Source organism: Oncorhynchus tshawytscha, linkage group LG19 (assembly GCF_018296145.1).
Source record: "Oncorhynchus tshawytscha isolate Ot180627B linkage group LG19, Otsh_v2.0, whole genome shotgun sequence".
NCBI classification, from domain to species: Eukaryota; Metazoa; Chordata; class Actinopteri; order Salmoniformes; family Salmonidae; genus Oncorhynchus; species Oncorhynchus tshawytscha.
The window spans coordinates 38490233-38512451 of record NC_056447.1 but is presented as its reverse complement, the minus strand read 5'-3'; the positions used below and the strand labels follow the sequence as shown (position 1 = coordinate 38512451).

General features: G+C 41.7%; 1 protein-coding gene across 2 annotated transcripts in view; it reads left to right on the top strand.

Annotated features, from left to right (window-relative positions):
* The first annotated feature begins 5010 nt into the window (after positions 1-5010).
* Positions 5011-22219, top strand: part of LOC112218733 (transcription factor RFX4) — a 36194-nt gene continuing 18985 nt past the window's right edge. For both annotated transcript variants that reach the window (XM_024379804.2, XM_024379803.2), the window contains exons 1-13: positions 5011-5364; positions 7607-7693; positions 8202-8259; positions 9843-9966; positions 11264-11325; positions 11647-11860; positions 13141-13218; positions 15004-15167; positions 15464-15564; positions 15738-15796; positions 15915-16059; positions 17242-17336; positions 19969-20086. In XM_024379804.2, coding sequence (XP_024235572.1) covers positions 5322-5364; positions 7607-7693; positions 8202-8259; positions 9843-9966; positions 11264-11325; positions 11647-11860; positions 13141-13218; positions 15004-15167; positions 15464-15564; positions 15738-15796; positions 15915-16059; positions 17242-17336; positions 19969-20086 — 1348 coding nt within the window. In that variant the 5' untranslated portion in view covers positions 5011-5321. The remainder of the gene's footprint in view (positions 5365-7606; positions 7694-8201; positions 8260-9842; positions 9967-11263; positions 11326-11646; positions 11861-13140; positions 13219-15003; positions 15168-15463; positions 15565-15737; positions 15797-15914; positions 16060-17241; positions 17337-19968; positions 20087-22219) is intronic.

Genomic DNA, 22219 nt, shown 5'->3' with positions numbered 1-22219 from the left:
GAAAAATATTGATATAATTGCCATTATATTGAAGTAAATCAGGAAAGCATGCAGTTTATTAGGCTGCAGATTAAATACATAATGAACTTCACTGGGTGGTGAAAGTGCCATGTGATGAGTTTGATACTCATTTCCAATAAATATCGAGAGTCTTGTTCTAGTGACATGATCATAATGCTTGGTTGCCGTTTGATAAATACAAATAATCTCGCTCTTTAGTACATAATCTCATTATGTAGGCAAAATGTGCGCTGTTGGCTAGACCACACGTGCCAATACGGAAGTGTGCAAATGACTCAACGTGTTTTTTTTTAAACCATCAGAGTTGAAAATGCGATGGAAACCCATTTAACTTTATTTTTTGTGACCGCAAATGTTATTTTTATGTGCACTACGTCATCACACACAGTTTTATCTGCAACAAGTCAATTTGATTGAAACATCTCTGGTGGGAAAATGCGGATTTTTTGTTTTGTTTTTTGTTGTTATGAACACAACAAATACAAAAAAAGAAATATACAAACAAGAGTACATAAACCTAACAGACAGGGGTATTACATATCAGGATATTGTTTTCATGTTGATTTTAGAATATTCGCATGAAAATCTGTCTCCAGTTGGATGGAAACCTAGCTAACATTAAAGGCTGTGATTTGAATGGCGACTATAAATACACACATACATTGATTAGATAACGGGTTTCTTTAGTAGCCCAACCTGTAATACTGTTATACCAATGTTATGTTTAGCAGTTTTGCTTCATGTACTATTTTGCCTTACCAAGCAAAAAGGCAGTTACTGCTCATTTGGTCAAAAATGTGTTAATGTATTTTTTGCTACATTAAATTGTATGCTTAATCATGTGGACAAGTATGCTGCCTCTGTTGTGTTTTGGAGAAAATGGGGGTATCGTCCGATGGGGCCACAGTGTCTCCCGACCCTTCCTGTCTCAGCCTCCAGTATTTATGCTGCAATAGTTTATGTGTCGGGGGGCTAGGGTCAATCTGTTATATCTGGAATATTTCTCCCGTCTATCTGGTGTCCTATGTGAATTTAAGTATGCTCTCTCTAATTCTCTCTTTTTCTCTCTTTCTCTCTTTCTTTCTCTCTCTCTGAGGACCTGAGCCCGAGGACCATGCCTCATGACTACCTGGCCTGATGACTCCTTGCTGTCCCCAGTCCACCTCGTTGTGCATCTGCTCCAGTTTCAACTGTTCTGCATGCAGCTATGGAACCCTGACCTGTTCACCGGACGTGCTACCTGTACCAGACCTGCTGTTTTCAACTGTCTAGAGACAGCAGGAGCGGTAGAGATACTCTGAATGATCTGCTATGAAAAGCCAACTGACATTTACTCCTGAGGTGCTGACCTGTTGCACCCTCTACAAACACTGTGATTATTATTATTTGACCTTGCTGGTCATCTATGAGCATTTGAACATCTTGGCCATGTTCTGTTATAATCTCCACCTGGCACAGCCAGAAGAGGACTGGCCACCCCTCATAGCCTGGTTCCTCTCTAGGTTTCTTCCTAGGTTCTGGCCTTTCTAGGGAGTTTTTCCAAGCCATCGTGCTTCTACACGTGCATTGCTTGCTGTTTGGGGTTTTAGGCTGGGTTTCTGTACAGCACTTTGTGACATCAGCTGATGTAAGAAGGGCTTTATAAATAAATTTGATTGATTGATTGATTGATGTTAGCAGTAACTGCATAAAGTTACTGTGAAACCAAGGTAAATAAAATAAAATCTTCTCAGTTCAATGCTATGAGCAGTTACTGCCTTTTGCTTGGTAGGGCTGTATTGTGCTGTAACTCACTTCTAGAGTGTCTCGGATCTATACACATCCTGATAATTCTGGATACAGTGCCTTCTGAAAGTATTACACCCCTTGACTTTTTCCACAGTTGTGTTACAGCCTGAATTCAAAATGTATTAAATTGAGATGCTTGTGTTACTGGCTTACACACAATACCCCATAATGTCAAAGTGAAATTGTGTTTTTTGAAATTTGTACAAATTAATTAAGTATGAATTAGGCAATTACGATTCCAACCCTTTGTTTTTTCAAGCCTAAATAAGTTCAGGAGTTAACATGAACATTAAGAAGTACCCCACACATACAACTATCTGTAAGGACCCTCAGTCGAGCAGTGAATTTCAAACACAGATTTGACCACAAAGACCTGGGAGATTTTCCAATGCCTTGCAAAGAAGTTCAAAGTTTTTATGTCATGTGCACGAGTACAGTGAAATACCTTGCAAGCTCTAAACCTAACTATGCAGTCAACAATAACAATGTAATACTAAAACTACATAAGAAATAAGAAGAACACAAGAAAGTTAGTAAGCACAAGGTCAGTCAGATCCAGCACCATATTTACAATGTGCAGGGATACTGGAGTGATAGAGGTAGATATGTATAGAGGTAAGGTGACTAGGCATCAGGATATATGATAAGAGCACCTTTGGCGGATGGGTAAAAAAGTTCAAAAGCAGACATTGAATATCCCTTTGAGATTGGTGAAGTTATTAATTACACTTTGGATGGTGTATCAATACACCCAGTCACTAGAAAGATACAGGCTTCCTTCCGAACTCAGTTGCTGGAGAGGAAGGAAACCGTGTAGGGATTTCACCAAATTGTGAATTTAAAACAGTTACGGAGTTTAACTCTTGAGGATCGGACCTTTAAAAAAATGTTTTTGTCTAAAATGACATACCCAAATCCAACTGCCTGTAGCTCAGGACCTGAAGCAAGGATATGCATGTTCTTGATATCATTTGAAAGGAAACACTTTTTGTGTTTTCACACGTTTGTGGAAATGTGAAATTAATGTAGGAGAATATAACACATTAGATCTGGTAAAAGATAATACAAAGAAAAAACTTTTTTTTTTCATCATCTTTGAAATGCAAGAGAAAGACCATAATATATCAGTCCAGGTTAGGCACAATTTATATTTTGGCCACTAGATGGCAGCAGTGTGTGTGCAAAGTTTTAGACTGATCCAATGAACCATTGTATTTCTGTTCAAAATGTTGTACCAAGACTGCCCAAATGTGCCTAATTGGTTTATTAATACATTTTCAAGTTCATAATTGTGCACTCTCCTCAAAACAACAATATTATTTCACTGTTATAAGTTCTGTAAATTGGACAGTGCAGTTAGATTAACAAGAATTTAAATGGGAAATGTTCTTGTTACTTACAACCTCATGCTAATCACATTAGCCCACGTTATCTCAACCGTCCCGCGAGGGGGGACACCGATCCCGTCAAGGTTTTAATGGCTGTAAAATGAAAAAACTGCAACAACATTGCAATTTCTCCACAATATTAACCTAATTGACAGAGGAAAAATGACGGAAGCCTGTACAGAAAAAAAATATTACAAAACATACATCCTATTTGCAACAAGGCACTAAAGTAATACTGCAGAAAATGTGGTAAAGCAATTCACTTTTTTGTCCTGAATACGAAGTGTTATGTTTGGCGAAAATCCAATTAAACACCTTACTGAGCACCACTCTCCATATTATCAAGCTTAATGGTGGCTGCATCAGGTTGTGGGTATGCTTGTAATCATTAAGTACTGGGGAGTTTTTCAGGATAGAAAAGGAACAGGAGCTAAGTACAGGGAAAATTCTAGAGGAAAACCTGGTTCAGTCTGCTATTCAACAGACACTGGAAGATGAATTCACCTTTCATATATAACCTAAATAACCTAAAGCACAACCCAAATCTACACTGGATTTGACTCAAAGCTGTAATCGCTACCAAAGGTGCTTCTACAAAGTATTGACTCAAGGGTGTGAAATCTTATGTAAATTAGATATATCTGTATTTCATTTTCAATAATTCGCAAACATTTCTAATATGTTTTTATTATTGGGTATTGTGTGAATGGGTGAGGAAAAAATAATATTTTGTCCATTTAGAATTCAGGCTGTAACACAACAAAATGTGGAATAAGTCAAGGGGTATGAATACTTTCTGAAGGCACTGCATATCCTGCATAGCTAGCTATAAGTGTCATGTGTTGTACTGCATGTTGGTGAGTCTCCACATGACCTGTGCTCTCATGGACACCACACATATTCTCCCACATGCTCTATCCCAACTGTTCTGGATGCATGGTAGGAGCACTGACACCGACAGTGTCCCCACGCCTACGGACTGGCAACCCTGAAGAGGAGGAGAAAGTCTTCCACTGCCATCCACGGTGTGGTGAGTAATTCAGCCGTAATCCCCTTTTCTCCTCCTTTCTCCTTCCCCCACTCCCCCTCTCTCCTGTGGTTCCATTCATATTCTAATCACAGCTTTCCCTTCTCCAGCTCACAGGCACTCCATCAGAGCCCCCAGCCTCAGGCTTTGCACTTTTACTTCCCCCCTTTGTGGCCAGCGCTCTCCTCCGAGGCTCACTAAAATAAGGTTGCCTCAAGGAGAGAGGGAGTATGGGGAAAACTGAAAAAAATTCACACTCGTGCCATTTTGGACTAATTTCTAGTGTGTAGCTGATCAAATGTCGATGGTTTTCAGTAGGCAACTTTTTTGAGAAGAAAAAATAAAAAGGCATCTAAGCAAAAATGGGGGATTGAAATGAGAAAGTGATCGTAATGTGTGGAAAAATAGAATCTAAGGTATCACTCTCTGTAAGTAGTTTCCTAAAAACCTAATCATGTGGGCATGTTGGAGTTCCCAGGGCCAGTGGAGGAAGACACAGATCAGAAAAGTTCTGAAACTGGCCAACAAGTGTTCATAGGAGCTGGGACTTTAAATACGAGGGGTTGGAGGAGTGTGTGTGGGGCGGGGGGGTATAAAAACGTATTAAATGCTATAATGGAAGACGGGGAGGCCACAGTGCTAGGATTGCGTAGATCTAAGCCTCTTTTTTTCTTGGGGAGGGAGCCTTTCTTATTCAAAACAGCTCCACAAAAGGCTTCCAGTGAGCCTTGCCACATCCCCATCTGACTCGAGGCCATTCATCAGCCTTCCGAGCCTATCAATGACATGTCCCCATCAGGGCTGCTATAAAATCAGACCCTTTCCCATGAAACATCAGCAAACATTTTGACGGGTCTGGCTTTCCCCCCCGCTGGATTTCTGGAGTCTCTACCCTCCTCTCCCCTCACCACCTCCCCTCACCATCACCACCGACACCCACCCCTCTTTTGGCGGAGCCCAGAGCTTCACCATCTCCTGCCACGGATAGGCAGTGGTCACGGGGAAGCGAAGCCAGACAAGGGAAGACCTACTGAGGAGGGGGAGCCGTACACAGAGCCATTTTCTTGGAGGAGCCAGTTTCCATTGATGGGAAGAGGATGCATTGTGGGCTGCTGGAGGAGCCTGATATGGATTCCACAGGTTGGTCCTGCTGTCCTGCAACCCTGCAGCTTTGCCTTGACTTATCGGGATGCATGGGGAACCACTCTATGTTGTGGATCACTATAACTGGGCCCCTGGGAATTTGTGACTTTCTCTACAACCATTTTAGAGAATTTTTTTGAGTGAATTGTTAATGAATGCATTTGTTGTTAATGTGAGGGATTACTCACCATGGCATTGCATTTGTTTGATTTTGGTTTCTTCAGATGTCAACAAAAGTGGCCTTGTGGATTTGTGCCATTAATTCATGATACATCTATACCAACAATAATACGGTTTTGAGGGATGGTTTGATTATGGAAGGGCATTAGGGCCTTTCATTTGTGCCACAACCTTGATTAAGGAGCAGTAATTTCAACTCTTAGACAGCCCTACATTCAGCGATTTAATGCAATCTCTTTGGGGGGGGAAAAATCTTCCAAGCCTTCGAGGCGCATGTAGCCTGTGATGCACCTGCTTCTTGTAAACATCTTCTTGGGGGAAATAAGCTGCCAGTCCACTGAGGTATGGTGTCCGGAGCAGGATAATGTCGCATGGCATGACGCAAGAATTAGCCTAAAGTAAATTCAATTTAATATTAAAGACAACATGTTTACGGTAATGTAATGAATGTTGCTGCTTTAGCTAAGAGTTTTTCTACTTGGGCTCTCAATCTAACTTCCTACCCGAATAACTTTATTATAGGCTCATTTATTTTACTTTATTTAATATTCATCAAGGGAGTTTTTTCCCCTGATGTTTATATGAATTCACTGTCTGGTGTTGAGTTGGTTAACATGAAAGAGTGTATTCCTTAAATACATTATCAGAGATCCGTTTCGTCCATTGATTGAATTTAATCCAGTTATTTAGAGCTCTATTTTATCTGTGCTCATGGCAAATTATTCAATTACAGCCTAAGGATAAGTGCTACAATAGAGAATTATTGTCATCTCAGTGGACTAACTTCATCAATGACTGGGGAAACCTATTTGAAGTATCAGCTAGGCTAATGCACAAGACATTGAAATAAGTTACAAGTCTTCCTAATAATGTATTTCAATTAATTGTAATAATTGGTCTAATAATAATCATTCATTATGTTGATTACAAATAGCCCAATGATGATGATGATAATAATTATAATTTTAGTTTGTTAATTTGATAATACTGTTAAACTTATGCCTATATGGAACTGATGACAGCGTGTTCTTTGGTCAACGATGTTAGGTAGCCTTACCATCTTTTTCTGTTCTTACAATTAAAACTTAATGCCTGGCCTTAGGCTATTGAATATAAGAGCATTGCAAAGATCAGAGCTGATAAATTAGGCATAGGCTACACGTTTTATTTTATTCATGAGATAAAGCATTCTAGCCTACTTTTAGGCAATTTATTCTAACTGAGCATGTCACTCATCAGCCAAAAGGTGACTGATATTCATTTATCCTAAAAGTTCGCAGTCTCTAAACTTTTCTATTTGCATGACCTATTCTCTATCGCCTTCTGATGGGATGGAACCTGTTTATCGTTAGATGGAACAGGTTGCCTTGCCAACAGTCAATCCTGGCAACTGCTACTATGGTGATTGTAGTCATGGCGGGAAACAGGATCTACAGGACTACGATAAATATAAGTTTTTCTGTCCCAAGAAAGGACACCAGTTGAGCTATTTCTAAGTAGAAATTAGAATGGGACAAAGGCTTCTGTGTCGCTCGCGAGGCTGCTCTAGCAATGAGCGCGGGCTCAATTGGGGCAAGTGTGCGTGCTTGTAGTCTCCCCAAGAACAATGAAGGATTCCTGCCGTTTTGGTGAAAACATTTCAAATAGAAACACAGCTGCGCTAACTCCCCCAAAATCGATTATAGTCGAATTGCCCTGTCACATATTTTTTTTGCATTTGGCAACATTTGTCTCAAAATGTATTTATAAAAAAGCCACCTGTTGCAGATGCAGCTTGTGTAAAGTACACTTTTGATAAACCTATCCGAATATGAGTGTTAGATATTGATTTATTTAGTCAACTTTTGTATAATATAGGGCCCTATATTGATTAGGGCCAATAGAGTAACCAATATTGGACAAATCACACCACCACCCAATAGTCGCCATATAGACCTTTAGCCAAATGAATAAATAGGCTATGCGAATGAACCTTTATGTGGGCCATAGAAATGAAACCTACAATTGTAAATTCCTATAGGCTTTTCTCTGATGTGTGGGCCATCTTGCCTTTTTCTAGAGAGCTGGATTGAAAGATGCCTCAACGAGAGCGAGAGTAAGCGGTATTCCAGCCACACATCCCTGGGGAATACGTCCAATGACGAAAGTAAGCAGTGACGGTGTAACGCTTTAATGTTGTATTACTGCAAGTCATAAAGTAATGGATAAATATATGTTGAAATAATCTATTGTCATAGGTCTAAAATAAATTGATATTTGCTATAATAAGGTGCGCTATAATAGGCTTGGTGCGCAAATTATAGCAAAGGTTAGTGTTTTTCTCTTGTAGACCATGTTCGGAATTTGATCAAATAGAGCACAACTTTATTTACAAAACATGTGTCAATAAGATGTCCCTGATAATCCACTGATTTATATTAATCATAATATTGTGGCACAATAGAATTGCTGGATAAAGAGAGAAATTATAATTGTTTTTGTGTGCTGCATCAAACTTCAACCTTTTCGAACCCTGCTCAGTTTTGATCAAATATATCTGTTTTTTGATATTCACAGCAATTTATTATTATTATTTTTAATTTTTATTGCCCATTACTTAATTGAAGATATTCATTTGAAATACAATGACACGTTTCTTTTTTTGTCTATAAAAGATGAGGAGAAAGAAAACAGGGCTTCTAAACCCCATTCAACACCAGCTACCCTACAATGGTAAGTGCTGGAGTTAATTCACCTCTTTCCTAACCTGTTTATATAATGTTGCATAATCCTAAAGCTCTTATTCTAGAGCTGTAATGCTGTAATGTAATGTTCTCAATGCATAAACTATACAACACATTTATTTTCTATTATTTGGGGCATTTACAATTTCGCTTTTTGTTTGTTGATAAAGTTTACAAGTGCATTGCCTATTTTGGTCTTATATCGTTTGCTGCTTAAGGATTGTATGCAGTCTTCTCATGTAGTGTCACATAATTTGATCATGTAAAGATGAAGGACAGAATTGTACCTTTGAGCAGCACCTTTTGAGAAGAGAACTGTCAACTTTAGCGAGCATCGTGAGTGTGCTTACAGTTTACATTTACAATATGACATGGCAGGCCGCTGTTGGGCTGGAAGGATGGTTTAGTGTAAAGGCTTTTTCACCAAAATAGCAGTATCTGTTTACCTCCATAGAACCAGAGACCTGTGCATTTGCACCTGTTATGTTCAGAAGATAATATGTATTAGACTCAGTTTAAACAGGAAGCTGGCTATATCAATACATTTTTCTTCTTTTAATCATTTGTTGTCTATATTTGATATTGCATTCCCTCTGGTGGAAATTCCACACTGGTGAAATACTTGATCAGTCTCTTCCTTGGAGACTTCATTTTTTGAAGGGTGAGGATTGAATTAGTGTTCTTCAGTCATTTTCATGTGACTTTCGTGGAGGCACGTTGTTTTGTGTAATGTTGTTGTCAGACACATATATTTCTATTTAAATACACATACCTGGTCTACATAGACAGTCTGAGTCCATTGGGAATATTATGTAGAGGAGCGTTGTAGGTCTCCTGGGATTACAGTCCTTCACACTTCAACAGCAGTAATGGAACTTCCCATTTTCAACTCACTTCTGAAATGGCCTGCTTTATTTTGGTGTATTGCTTGAGGCAGGTGTTCATGAGAAATAATGTTGAGGATCCTTGTAAAATATTCATATTTTACGTTGCTCTGAAATTTGACAGATGAACAAACAGTCTTTGCTTTATTTTGCAGTAATACAGACATCACGTTTCTTTTTATGTTCACGAGATGTTAGAAATAGCTTTTCTTATCATACTACATTTGATAACATACTGTATGTATACTATAAAGGGTGCTTAATCACAACTTTATATTCCCAAATGTATCAATTTTTCTATTTATTATGGGAGCAACTGATGTTTTCTAGCACTTTGAAGCTCCTCTCTCACATTGTAATGCTTTGTTTTGTGAGGTATTTAGGCTATACAGTAGAGACATATTCACTGAACTGATGGTTGTAGTTCCACCTTTCCCAGATGGTATAAAATAAATCCACATATGTACTTCCACATAGTAGCTCCTAATTCAGGTTAGATTATTTCTCTAATCTCGTCCACTAGTAAATAACCTGCCTTTGACTGAATAAGAACACGAGTAGGCTGGGTAATAGTTTATTTTGATACCGGTAGATACTGTAGATGCCAGTCTAGAGATGTCTTTGTGGTCTGTAACGAGTCCATGTTATTCTATGGGTATTCATTGACAGGTCTGCTTTTCACCTACAGGCTGGAGGAGAACTATGAGATTGCAGAAGGGGTTTGTATCCCCCGCAGTGCTCTCTATATGCACTACCTGGACTTTTGTGAGAAGCACGACACACAGCCTGTCAACGCCGCCAGCTTTGGGAAGGTAGGACACAGTTACTGACCACTTTAACAGGAAATTTAGGAGGGACTGTTTGATTGAGCCCAAACTAATTTTGTGAACATAGTACTTCACAGAAAGAGTACATGAAATGGTCCCTTTGGTGGAGTAGGTTATACCTGCGTAGGAAGGTTACCATCTATCAGTATAGTAAAACATGAAAGGGAGAAATAAGTATACGATTGAAAAAGTATGCCTACTGATGCATGTAGATCAGTCTCATGGCTTGTTACGGTGTGTTTGAAAAGTAAAATCCACATGTAGTTGTTGGGAAGCAATGGAACGGCCCACTGATGGTTCCCCTGAAAACCGCTAGACGGGTTACGCAGCTAAAAGAAACATGCTTGTCTCTGTTCCCACAACCCAGAAAAGCCCCTACCCACATACTCCCAGCCACCCCCCAACACCCGGACCTAGCCCCCCCCATCCGTCCTCCACACCACCCCTCCCAAGCTCCTGTCGGAGGATATTGAAAAAGAGAAGGGGCCTGGATTAATGTGTAATTAAAGAAAATTTGGAAGGGTGAGATGTTGCGGAATGTTAGATCAGTGGCTAGAGCAGTGTGGGGTGTCCTTTAGGAAGGCTTCATTGATTCGGGACAAAAAAACGAGTGAGGGCCCCGCCTGCCTCCCTGTCTGCTCATTTATCAAGCGGGGCCTGACAGAAACTTCACAGCTTGGCCTCTTTTTTCATCCCGCACAATGGAAAGCTCCACTGTTTGCTAAAGTTTCTGTACCAGGAGCTGGACCAAGGAGCCAATCTCATGGACAAAAAGAAAGAGAGAGAGAGATAGAGGGGAGGAAGGGGGAGAGGGAAGAAGGGGGAGAGGGAGAGATTTTGGAGAGGTTTTTAATGTAAAAAAATTATATCCCTGAGCATGTCAAAAATGGATGGCTCCCAAAGCCTTTTTCTCCCACAGCCAGTGGAGACCTCCCTGGGGTTAAGGCTCTGGGAACATCACATATCTTCACGTCTAGAATAGACCATACTTTCACTTGATTCATTGATATGTTCAATGTGGACTTTCATGTTATTCTGTATGAGCTGTACATGGTTAGAAATCATTCTGGATAGGGCAGTTACTTCACCCGCTAGCTGAGATAATTGTGGACTTTTAAGTGTAGAGTATCTCTGTATATCTACAGTATGATAGCACTGTCAAGAGTGAAAATACATTTTCATCAGGTGCTTTATATAGGGGATATACACATACAAATGCATGAAGAATCTCACAGAGAAAAAAATCACTGATAGACTTATTCTAATTCTCTGATTCTAACAGATTATTAGACAACAGTTTCCACAACTGACCACAAGAAGACTGGGCACCAGGGGCCAGTCAAAGTAAGTCAATGTTGTCTCCTACTTTTCTTTCTTTCTTTCTACACACTGGTTTGGATTTTTGTGTTTCACTATTGAAAGAGGAGTATCATTTTGTTAGTGGAGGGCCTGTTTTTAATGATTCTTCAAGCCGGTAATCTTCACCATGTCTATGATTTGAGGATGTTACATCTCAAAATCACATGATGACAAGCCACTGTCTCACACCCTGATGAATAGTCCTTAGCTGAAATGTTGGTTATGTAAATCCACAGCAAGGAGAGATGAGTGTGCAACCTTCTTTTCCATTTCTACACCTCTCTAACTGTCAACTATCCCCTATAGGTACCACTACTATGGCATCGCTGTGAAGGAGAGCTCCCAGTACTACGATGTGATGTACTCCAAGAAGGGTGCGGCGTGGGTGAACGAGACAGGCAAGAAGGAGGTCATCAAGCAGACAGTGGCGTATTCACCACGCTCCAAACTGGGGACGCTCCTGCCAGAGTTTCCAAATGTCAAAGACTTAAATCTGCCTGCCAGTCTGCCAGAGGAGAAGGTAAACAGGACTCTAAAACGTCCCAGACCCACAACCCCCTCCTCCCTTATCCAACCAACCCCTCGCCTCTCTCGCCCCCTCTGGCTATCCCCTTTTATCTGCCCTGGACCTCTCACCCCCTCTGGCTATCCTCTTTTATCTGCCCTGGACCTCTCACCCCCTCTGGCTATCCTCTTTTATCTGCCCTGGACCTCTCACCCCCTCTGGCTATCCCCTTTTATCTGCCCTGGACTTCTCGCCCCCTCTGGCTATCCTCTTTTATCTGCCCTGGACCTCTCACCCCCTCTGGCTATCCCCTTTTATCTGCCCTGGACATCTCGCCCCCTCTGGCTATCCTCTTTTATCTGCCCTGGACCTCTCGCCCCTTCTGGCTATCCTCTTTTATCTGCCCTGGACCTCTCGCCCCCTCTGGCTATCCCCTTTTATCTGCCCTGGACCTCTCGCCCCCTCTGGCTATCCTCTTTTATCTGCCCTGGACCTCTCGCCCCCTCTGGCTATCCCCTTTTATCTGCCCTGGACCTCTCGCCCCCTCTGGCTATCCCCTTTTATCTGCCCCGGACCTTCACTGACTCTGAGTTTAGAGAAGAAGGACCTTGAGGATTTATATGCTGCTGGCTCCTCACTAACTCTTAATCTTGTGGGGCGATAATAAGATGCAGCGCCAGACAAAAGACAGCCACTAACTGTCTAGCTTTAAATGAGGGGGCCATGATTTTCAATGGTTTGTCAGTTGCTGAACTCTAAAGACGGTTTTATGTAGTTTTGGTGTGTGACATGTTGCAGGTATTTATTGGTGCTGATGTTTTTGGATAGGATTTATTGTCTTGTTTTTCATATCAATCCATAGATGTATGATATCACTTGAAAACACAAGCTATATTGTATGTATCTTAACTGAAGCAGCATCCTGGTCATTCACTAAGAATATCACTAGGAAACAGTATGTGCCTTTGATCGAGAGCTTGGTACTATGGGTTCTATCTGCAGGAATATGATTCTGAGATAATTGGCTTTAACATTCGGAATACTCCTTGGTTTGAATGGTGGAAGTGATTTTTTTATCTTGTATTCTTTTGAACTTAACAACATGAATTGGGATATTTAGAGTACTATATAGGTAGAGAACATTGAACAGAACAAGGCTATGTCAATAGCTCAATTTGGACTAAAATGTAGATAGAACCTTCTAGTCCCAAGCTCTCGAAGTAGCAGTGTGATACAGACTTGGACTACGTTACTGCCGTCCATTTATACTCAGTCTTCTTTATGTTTTCCCACAGGTGTCAACGTTCATCATGATGTACAGAACTCACTGCCAGAGGATACTGGACACAGTAATACGCGCCAACTTTGACGAGGCAAGACACTTTTCATATATGTCCATCTTTTGCACCCTTATTTACCAGTCCCATTAAATGTGACAGGACTTTGTTTTCTGATTTTTTTTAGACTGTAAAACTTAACTCTCTTGTTGAATGTGGTCACAAAAATGATTACAAGCTAAATGTTCTTGGACTTCTAAATGAAGATACAGTGGGGCAAAAAAGTATTTAGTCAGCCACCAATTGTGCAAGTTCTCCCACTTAAAAAGATCAGAGAGGCTTGTAATTTTCATCATAGGTGCACTTCAATGACAGACAAAATTAGAAAAAAAATCCAGAAAATCACATTGTAGGATTTTTAATGAATGTATTTGCAAATTATGGTGGAAAATAAGTATTTAGTCAATAACAAAAGTTCATCTCAATACTTTGTTATATACCCTTTGTTGGCAATGACAGAGGTCAAACGTTTTCTGTAAGTCTTCACAAGGTTTTCACACCCTGTTGCTGGTATTTTGGCCCAGTCCGCCATGCAGATCTCTTCTAGAGCAGTGATGTTTTGGGGCTGTTGCTGGGCAACACGGACTTTCAACTCCCTCCAAAGATTTTCTATGGGGTTGAGATCTGGAGACTGGCTAGGCCACTCCAGGACCTTGAAATGCTTCTTACGAAGCCACTCCTTCGTTGCCCGGGCGGTGTGTTTGGGATCATTGTCATGCTGAAAGACCCAGACACGTTTCATCTTCAATGCCCTTGCTGATTGAAGGAGGTTTTCACTCAAAATCTCATGATACATGGCCCCATTCATTCTTTCCTTTACACGGATCAGTCGTCCTGGTCCCTTTGCAGAAAAACAGCCCCAAAGCATGATGTTTCCACCCCCATGCTTCACAGTAGATATGGTGTTCTTTGGATGCAATTCTTTGTCCTCCAAACACGACGAGTTGAGTTTTTACCAAAAAGTTATATTTTTGTTTCATCTGACCACATGACATTCTCCCAGTCTTCTTCTGGATCATGCAAATGCTCTCTAGCAAACTTCAGACGGGCCTGGACATGTACTGGCTTAAGCAGGGGGACACGTCGGGCACTGCAGGATTTGAGTCCCTGGCGGCGTAGTATGTTACTGATGGTAGGCTTTGTTACTTTGGTCCCAGCTCTCTGCAGGTCATTCACTAGGTCCCCCCGTGTGGTTCTGGGATTTTTGCTCACCGTTCTTGTGATCATTTTGACCCCACGGGGTGAGATCTTGCGTGGAGCCCCAGATCGAGGGAGATTATCAGTGGTCTTGTATGTCTTCCATTTCCTAATAATTTCTCCCACAGTTGATTTCTTCAAACCAAGCTGCTTACCTATTGCAGATTCAGTCTTCCCAGCCTGGTGCAGGCCTACAATTTTGTTTCTGGTGTCCTTTGACAGCTCTTTGGTCTTGGCCATAGTGGAGTTTGGAGTGTGACTGTTTGAGGTTGTGGACAGGTGGCTTTTATATTGATAACAAGTTCAAACAGGTGCCATTAATACAGGTAACGAGTGGAGGACAGAGGAGCCTCTTAAAGAAGAAGTTAAGTGGGAGAACTTGCACAATTGGTGGCTGACTAAATACTTTTTTGCCCCACTGTATCCCATTTTCACGAGAATCGGTTTAGTTCTTACCTAATCTCGGAACACTGAACCAAATGTGTTGTGCTACCAGTCTGTCACAATAAATTACTTCTAACCTAAATGTATCTCATTAGAAAAGTTGGGTTAGTGTCTTTAGTCTCTTAAGTTGTATTGTACGTGACGTTGAGAGAATGACCCTCCTCTCTTGGGTGTCTCCAGGTCCAGAGCTTCCTGCTGCACTTTTGGCAGGGCATGCCCCCCCACATGCTCCCTGTCCTGGGCTCCTCCACTGTGGTCAACATCGTGGGCGTCTGTGACTCCATTCTTTACAAGGCAATCTCTGGGGTTCTTATGCCCACCGTCCTGCAAGCACTGCCTGATAGGTGAGTGCTTGTTTAGTGTAGTGTACCTCTTCTCCCTTCCCCAGCAATCACTGAAGCCACAATCCTGAGTTTTTGTTTCATTCCATTTCAAATTCATAGACATAGATATAAATGCAAAGACTGACAGTCCATGAGATCCACATAATTGTTCTCAACATATTTGACATGCATATTGTTTGTTTGACATGCACTGAGTTACAGCCTCTATAGAGAAATAGAGCTATGAGGAAAACTTGACATTTACCTTTGTGTTATACAACCTTGGTTATTTGTGATGTAATGTAGATTTGTTCCAGTTTGACCCAGGTGATCCGGAAGTTTGCCAAACAGCTGGATGAGTGGCTTAAAGTAGCACTTCACGACCTGCCTGAAAACCTGAGGAATATCAAATTTGAATGTAGGAGTCTGCATTGAAAAATACAGTCGTTACTCTCCTGGTTTTATGACAACGATGATATACTGAGTCTTGGAAAAAGGAGAATACACAAATTTTAGAAACAGCTTTTAATCAGCAAATGTTATACTGTAGAAAACATAACAGTTAATATTTCCTCTCCCTTTTATCCACAGTATCTAGAAGATTTTCTCAAGTTCTCAAGAGGCAGACATCTTTGAACCATCTATGTCAGGTAGCTATTTCACTGTATAAATGTAATGAAATCCATATGAAAATAAGACTGATGAAGGTATATGCAGTGTGTATCACTATCTAATCATGTGTGTGTTTGTTGATCTGTCTCTGGGCAGGCGTCACGGACGGTGATCCACAGTGCAGACATCACCTTTCAGATGATGGAGGACTGGCGGAACGTGGACCTGAACAGCATCACCAAGCAGACACTTTACACCATGGAGGACACATGGGAGGAGCACCGGCGGCTCATCATCGACTGTAAGGCCACAGACACGCACACACGTACAGATGCAGACACACACATGTACACACACAAACACACACACAATCCCTGTAGTAGCATTCACAGTAAGTTACGTTTAGTCCAAAAGCCTAGAATCCACATTCCAAAAAACCCTATTGTGCTCCAATACTTATAACTTAAATTGCTTGCTCTCCCTCATAGCATTGTAGGAGAGAAATGCACTTCACTCCCACACACCCACACACACAGCTGTCAATAACACACAGTAGATGTCAGCCATTGGACAATCATTCCCACGGCCAGGAAAGTCAAGCCTTAATGATGAAGGCTAAAAGGTTAAACAAGTTGACTCTACTCTGAAACACCCCGTGGACCATTTCAAATTCGTTTCACCGTCAACCCCCTCAAATGGCCATGCTAGTGTCACAGTTCACAGATTGGCATAAAGAGGCCATTTCCACGTCCCACTCTCATTCTGTTCTATTAGACAGAGAGAAATTATGCACCATTTTCCCCCAATTTTATTTCACCTTTATTTAACCAGGTAGACCAGTTGAGAACAAGTTCTAATTTACAACTGCGACCTGGCCAAGATAAAGCAAAGCAGTGCGACAAAAACAGCAACATAGAGTTACACATGGGATAAACAAACGTACAGTCAATAACACAATAGAAAAATCTGTATACAATGTGTGCAAATGAAGTAAGGAGGTAAGGAAATAAATAGGCCATAGTGGGGAAGTAATTACAATTTAGCAATTAACACTTGAGTGATAGATGTGCAGATGAGGATGTGAAAGTAGAAATACTGGTGTGCAAAATAACAGAAAAACAAAAAACAAATATGGGAATGAGGTAGTTAGATGGGCTATTTACAGAGGGGCTGTGTACAGCTGCTGCGATCGGTGACTAGAACAACAAATAAGACACAGCCTCATATACAAGACATACTGTATATGCTGCTGGTTTTGGTAGTTTGATTGATTTAAGTAAGGGTAGCTTAGGTCCATAGTCACACACGGCAATTATTCAAACTCTTTATTTGATCCAAATTGTTATCTGCCAAGTCTCCGATCCGTGTAGACAAGTATGGAGCTTTCTCCACCAGTTACAAATATATGTCCCCTGAAGGATGACATAGGCTATGTGTTGACAAACTGTGGCTAGATGCAGTTCGGGTCTCCTTCCTCTCTCAGTGTACCAGGAGTTTGACCGTCTGCTGGAGGAGCAGTCTTCTATAGAGGCCTACATCGAGTGGCTGGACTCCATGGTGGACCGCTGTGTTGTCAAGGTCAGTTGAGGATGTAAATACTTCATATAACTCAGCAAAAAAAGAAAAGTCCCTTTTTCAGGACCCTGTCTTTCAAAGATAATTCGTAAAAATCCAAATAACTTCACAGATCTTCATTGTAAAGTGTTTAAACACTATTTCCTGTGTTTGTTCAATGAAACATAAACAATTAATGAACATGCACCTGTGGAACAGTCGTTAAGACACTAACAACTAACAACTTACAGATGGTAGGCAATTAAGGTCACAGTTATGAAAACTTGGGACACTAAAGAGGCTTTTCTACTGACTCTGAAAAACACCAAAGGAAAGTTGCCCAAAGTCCCTGCTCATCTGCGAGAACGTGCCTTAGACATGCTGCAAGGAGGCATGAGGACTGCAGATGTGGCCAGGGCAATAAATTGCAATGCCCGTACTGTGAGACGCCTAAGACAGCGCTGCAGGAAGACAGGACGGACAGCTGATCATCCTCGCAGTGGCAGACCACGTGTAACAACACCTGCACAGGATCGGTACATCCGAACATCTCACCAGCGGGACAGGTACAGGATGGCAACAACAACTGCCCGTGTTACACCAAGAATGCACAATCCCTCCATCAGTGCTCAGACTGTCCACAATAGGCTGAGAGAGCCTGGACTGAGGGCCTGTAGGTCTGTTGTAAGGCAGGTCCTCACCAGACATCATCGGCAACAACGTCACCTATGGGCACAAACCCACCATCACTGGACCAGACAGGACTGGCAAAGGACAGTGCTCTTCACTGACGAGTCATGGTTTTGTCTCACCAGGGGTGATGGTCGGATTCGCATTTATCGTTGAAAGAGTAAGCGTTACTCTCTTTCCGCTCTGGAGCGGGATCGATTTGGAGGTGGAGGGTCCGTCATGTGGCGTTGTGTCACAGCATAATCGGACTGAGCTTGTTGCCATTGCAGGCAATCTCAATGCTGTGCGTTACAGGGAAGACATCCTCCTCCCTTTTTTAAAATTTTACCTATATTTAACTAGGCGAGTCAGTTAAGAACAAATTCTTATTTTCAATGACGGCCTAGGAACAGTGGGTTAACTGCCTGTTCAGGCGCAGAACGACAGATTTGTATCTTGTCAGCTCGGGGGTTTGAACCTACAACCTTCCGGTTACTAGTCCAACGCTCTAAACACTAGGCTACCCTGCTGCCCCCTTATGTGTATGTACCCTTCCTGCAGGCTCATTCTGACATGACCCTCCAGCATGACAATGCCACCAGCCATACTGCTCATTCTATGTGTGATTTCCTGCAAGCCAGGAATGTCAGTGTTCTGTCATGGCCAGCGACGAGCCCGGATCTCAATCCCATTGAGCACGTCTGGGACCTATTGGATCAGAGGGTGAGGGCTAGGGCCATTCCCCCCAGAAATGTCCGGGAACTTGAAGGTGCCTTGGTGGAAGAGTGGGGTAACATCTCACAGCAAGAACTGGCAAATCTGGTGCAGTCCATGGGGAGGAGATGCACTTCAGTACTTAATGCAGCTGGTGGCCACACCAGATACTGACTATTACTTTTAGTTTTGATCCCGCCCCTTTGTTCAGGTATACACTATTCCATTTCTGTTAGTCACATACAGTATCTGTGGAACTTGTTCAGTTTATGTCTCAGTTGTTGACTCTTGTAATGTTCATACAAATATTTACACATGTTTAGTTTGCTGAACATAACTGCATTTTACAGTGAGAGGACATTTCTTTTTTTGCTGAGTTTATATAAAAATCAAATCAAAATCAAGTCAAATTTTATTAATCACATGCGCCGAATACAACAGGTGTAGACCTTACAGTGAAATGCTTACTTACGAGCCCCTAACCAACAGTGCAAACCCCTTTTAACATCTAGGATGTATCATTAGAAAACTTCCAGCCATCATCTTTAGGCTTGTGCTTTCTACTATGGCTACAGTATGCTGTAGGCCATAATCCTTACTGATTTGCTGTACAAATATACTTCAACAATAAAATAACACATGAACTGTCCAGAAGGGCCTTGGTAAATGCAACACAAACATCACTGTGGAACATTTTAGGGGGCAATTGAAGAAAATATTTTCTATAGTTTAAGTGGAAACTAAGTGGAAACTATAGAAACATAAGTGGAAACTATAGAAAATAATTTCTTCAATTGCCCCCTAAAATGTTCCACAGTGACGTTTGTGTTGCATTTACCAAGGCCCTTCTGGACCGTTCATGTGTTATTTTATTGTTGAAGTATATTTGTACAGCAAATCAGTAAGGATTATGTCCCTTCAGAAAAATAACCATGCATTTTAATGGCATCCGTCTCTCCATGACTTGCTAACGCAGAGCCACTCGAGCTGCCATCCTAGTTAATGCTGTCTTCATGGCTCCCATTTGCGGCCATTATGCTCCAGATTTGGGCTTGTAAAATGTGGTTGCCCTGGCAACGTCACAGACTCCCCAGACAATGGTTCAGTGAGAAGGTGTGTCCCCCGGGGCAAATTAAATAGTTGACTTGTTGACATGTTTTTCGTTCCTGAGGGTTAAGCCCCAATATGGACCCAGTGGTTAATTCTCTCCCCCCTCCCTCTCCAACTCTTCCCTTCACTTCCCCCTGTTTTCTGATGAAAATATCTCCTTAAGGTGGCAGGAAAGAGGCCCGGGTGCCTGAAGAAGGTGGCCCAACAGTTCCTGCTCATGTGGTCGTGCTTCGGGACCAGAGTCATCCGGGATATGACCCTCCACAGTGCGCCTAGCTTCGGTGAGTGTTGAATCTAGCATTGGGCTGGGGCATGTATCAGCCATCGCGAGGAAAATTGTTTTTAGGGGGTTATGTCATGTTATTGAACCATATTTCTGGTGTCACGAGTGTCAGACAGAAGTTGCCTAGTTCTAGTTTTGGTCCAAGTAACTAAAATAGTTTGTGAAGAACATTGCCCCAAAACTGCACCAAAACTTACTGAACTGAGTTATTTGAATATACTACTATGCTTGTAGGTCCAAAAGTAGTTTAAGCCCCTCCCCCCATTTTGGGGAAATAGGAATGTTTTGCGCAGACTCAGCCTTCCGATGTTCTCCCAATCCAAAACGGGGAAAGCGTGGTGGTAAGATGGCTGCCTTGCTGGTATGGCCCCCCTAGCCTTTACTTTACTAGCTAGCGGTGCATGACCAAGGCACTGAAAGAGATAGAGGCTGTAAAAAAGAAAGAAAATGGCTTCCCTTCCCCCTCTTCTCCTCTCCCCTTCAGGCTTGTCTGTGAATATCAAAGCCACAGCTGGTTGCAATGTTTTGATAAAGCAGCTCTCTGTGCGAAAACAGCTAATTAACAATGGCTACACCCCCAGCCCTCTCTTCCCCAATGTTTTTTGTTGTTGTCTTTTCCAATTTATGACCAGACAGTATTGCACTCCTCTGTTCCCTGAAAAGCCGCTGGTGTTTATTATGCACACGGTGGCTGGAGTGACCAGCACAATGTCATGATTGTGTCACGCTCCTTTCCTTCTCCAGCCGCAATCTCAGTCATCTCCCATACCCGACCCAGGGGTCGGCCGTCATATTTGGGGCAAGGACTTTGTACCAGGAAACAAGAAACAGCCCCCCTGTCTCCTTTAATGACAATGACTGCCCAGTTGTTCTGCTCCCTCACACTTCCTGTTGAGTTGAGTGTGCTGCTATGAGGCAGTCTGTCAGATGTTTGGAAGGACTAGTAACCCTCTACAACCAGTGTGATTATTATTATTTGACTCTGCTGGTCATATATGAACGTTTGAACATCTTGGCCATGTACTGTTATAATCTCCACCTGGCACAGCCAGAAGAGGACTGGCCACCCCTCAGAGCCTGGTTCCCCTCTAGGTTTCTTCTTAGGTTCCTGCCTTTCTAGTGAGTTTTTCCTAGCCACCCTGCTTCAACATCTGCATTGCTTGCTGTTTAGGGTTTTAGGCTGGGTTTCTGTACAGCACTTTGTGACATCAGCTGATGTAACAAGGGCTTTATAAATACATTTGATTGATTGATCAATGAAACACACAGTCTGATCTTTCAGGTTGTTTTGTAAACTGTGTTTTCAAATGTATAAGTGTATGTTCGTAGCTTTGAATGGATGATTTCTAGGCCCACAACCACAGACAACACTCAAATACACTTGCACATCTTAGAATCTTCATTTGAACTTTATATAGCTCATTATTTCCCTTTAAAATTATTAGACTTGTTGGTTGGATGATAAGCACACTGATCCATCCTGGCAAGGACTGTTTCCTTAGTTTCTCTCTCTCTCTCTCTCTCTCTCTCTCTTTCTCTCTCTCTCTCTCTCTCTCTCTCTCTCTCTCTCTCAATTCAATTTCAATTCAATTTAAGGGGCTTTACTGGCATGGGAAACATATGTTTACATTGCCAAAGCAAGTGAAATGGATAAACAAAAGTGAAATAAACAATAAAATACATTTTAAACTCACACAAGTTCCAAAAGAATAAAGACATTTCAAATATCATATTATGTCTACATACAGTCTTGTAACAATGTATATAAATAAATAAATAAATATCAATATGGGTTGTTTTTACAATGGTGTTTGTTCTTCACTGGTTGCCCTTGTGGCAACAGGTCACAAATCTTGCTGTTGTGATTGCACACGGGTATTTCACCCAATAGATATGGGAGTTTATCAAATTTGGATTTGTTTTCGAATTATTTGTGGGTCTGTGTAATCTGAGAGAAATATGTTTTTCTAATATGGTCGTACATTTGACAGGAGGTTAGGAAGTGCAGCTCAGTTTCCACCTCATTTTGTGGGCAGTGTGCAGATAGCCTGTCTTCTCTTGAGAGCCAGGTCTGCCTACGGCAACCTTTCTCAATAGCAAGGCTATGCTCACTGAGTCTGTACATACTCAA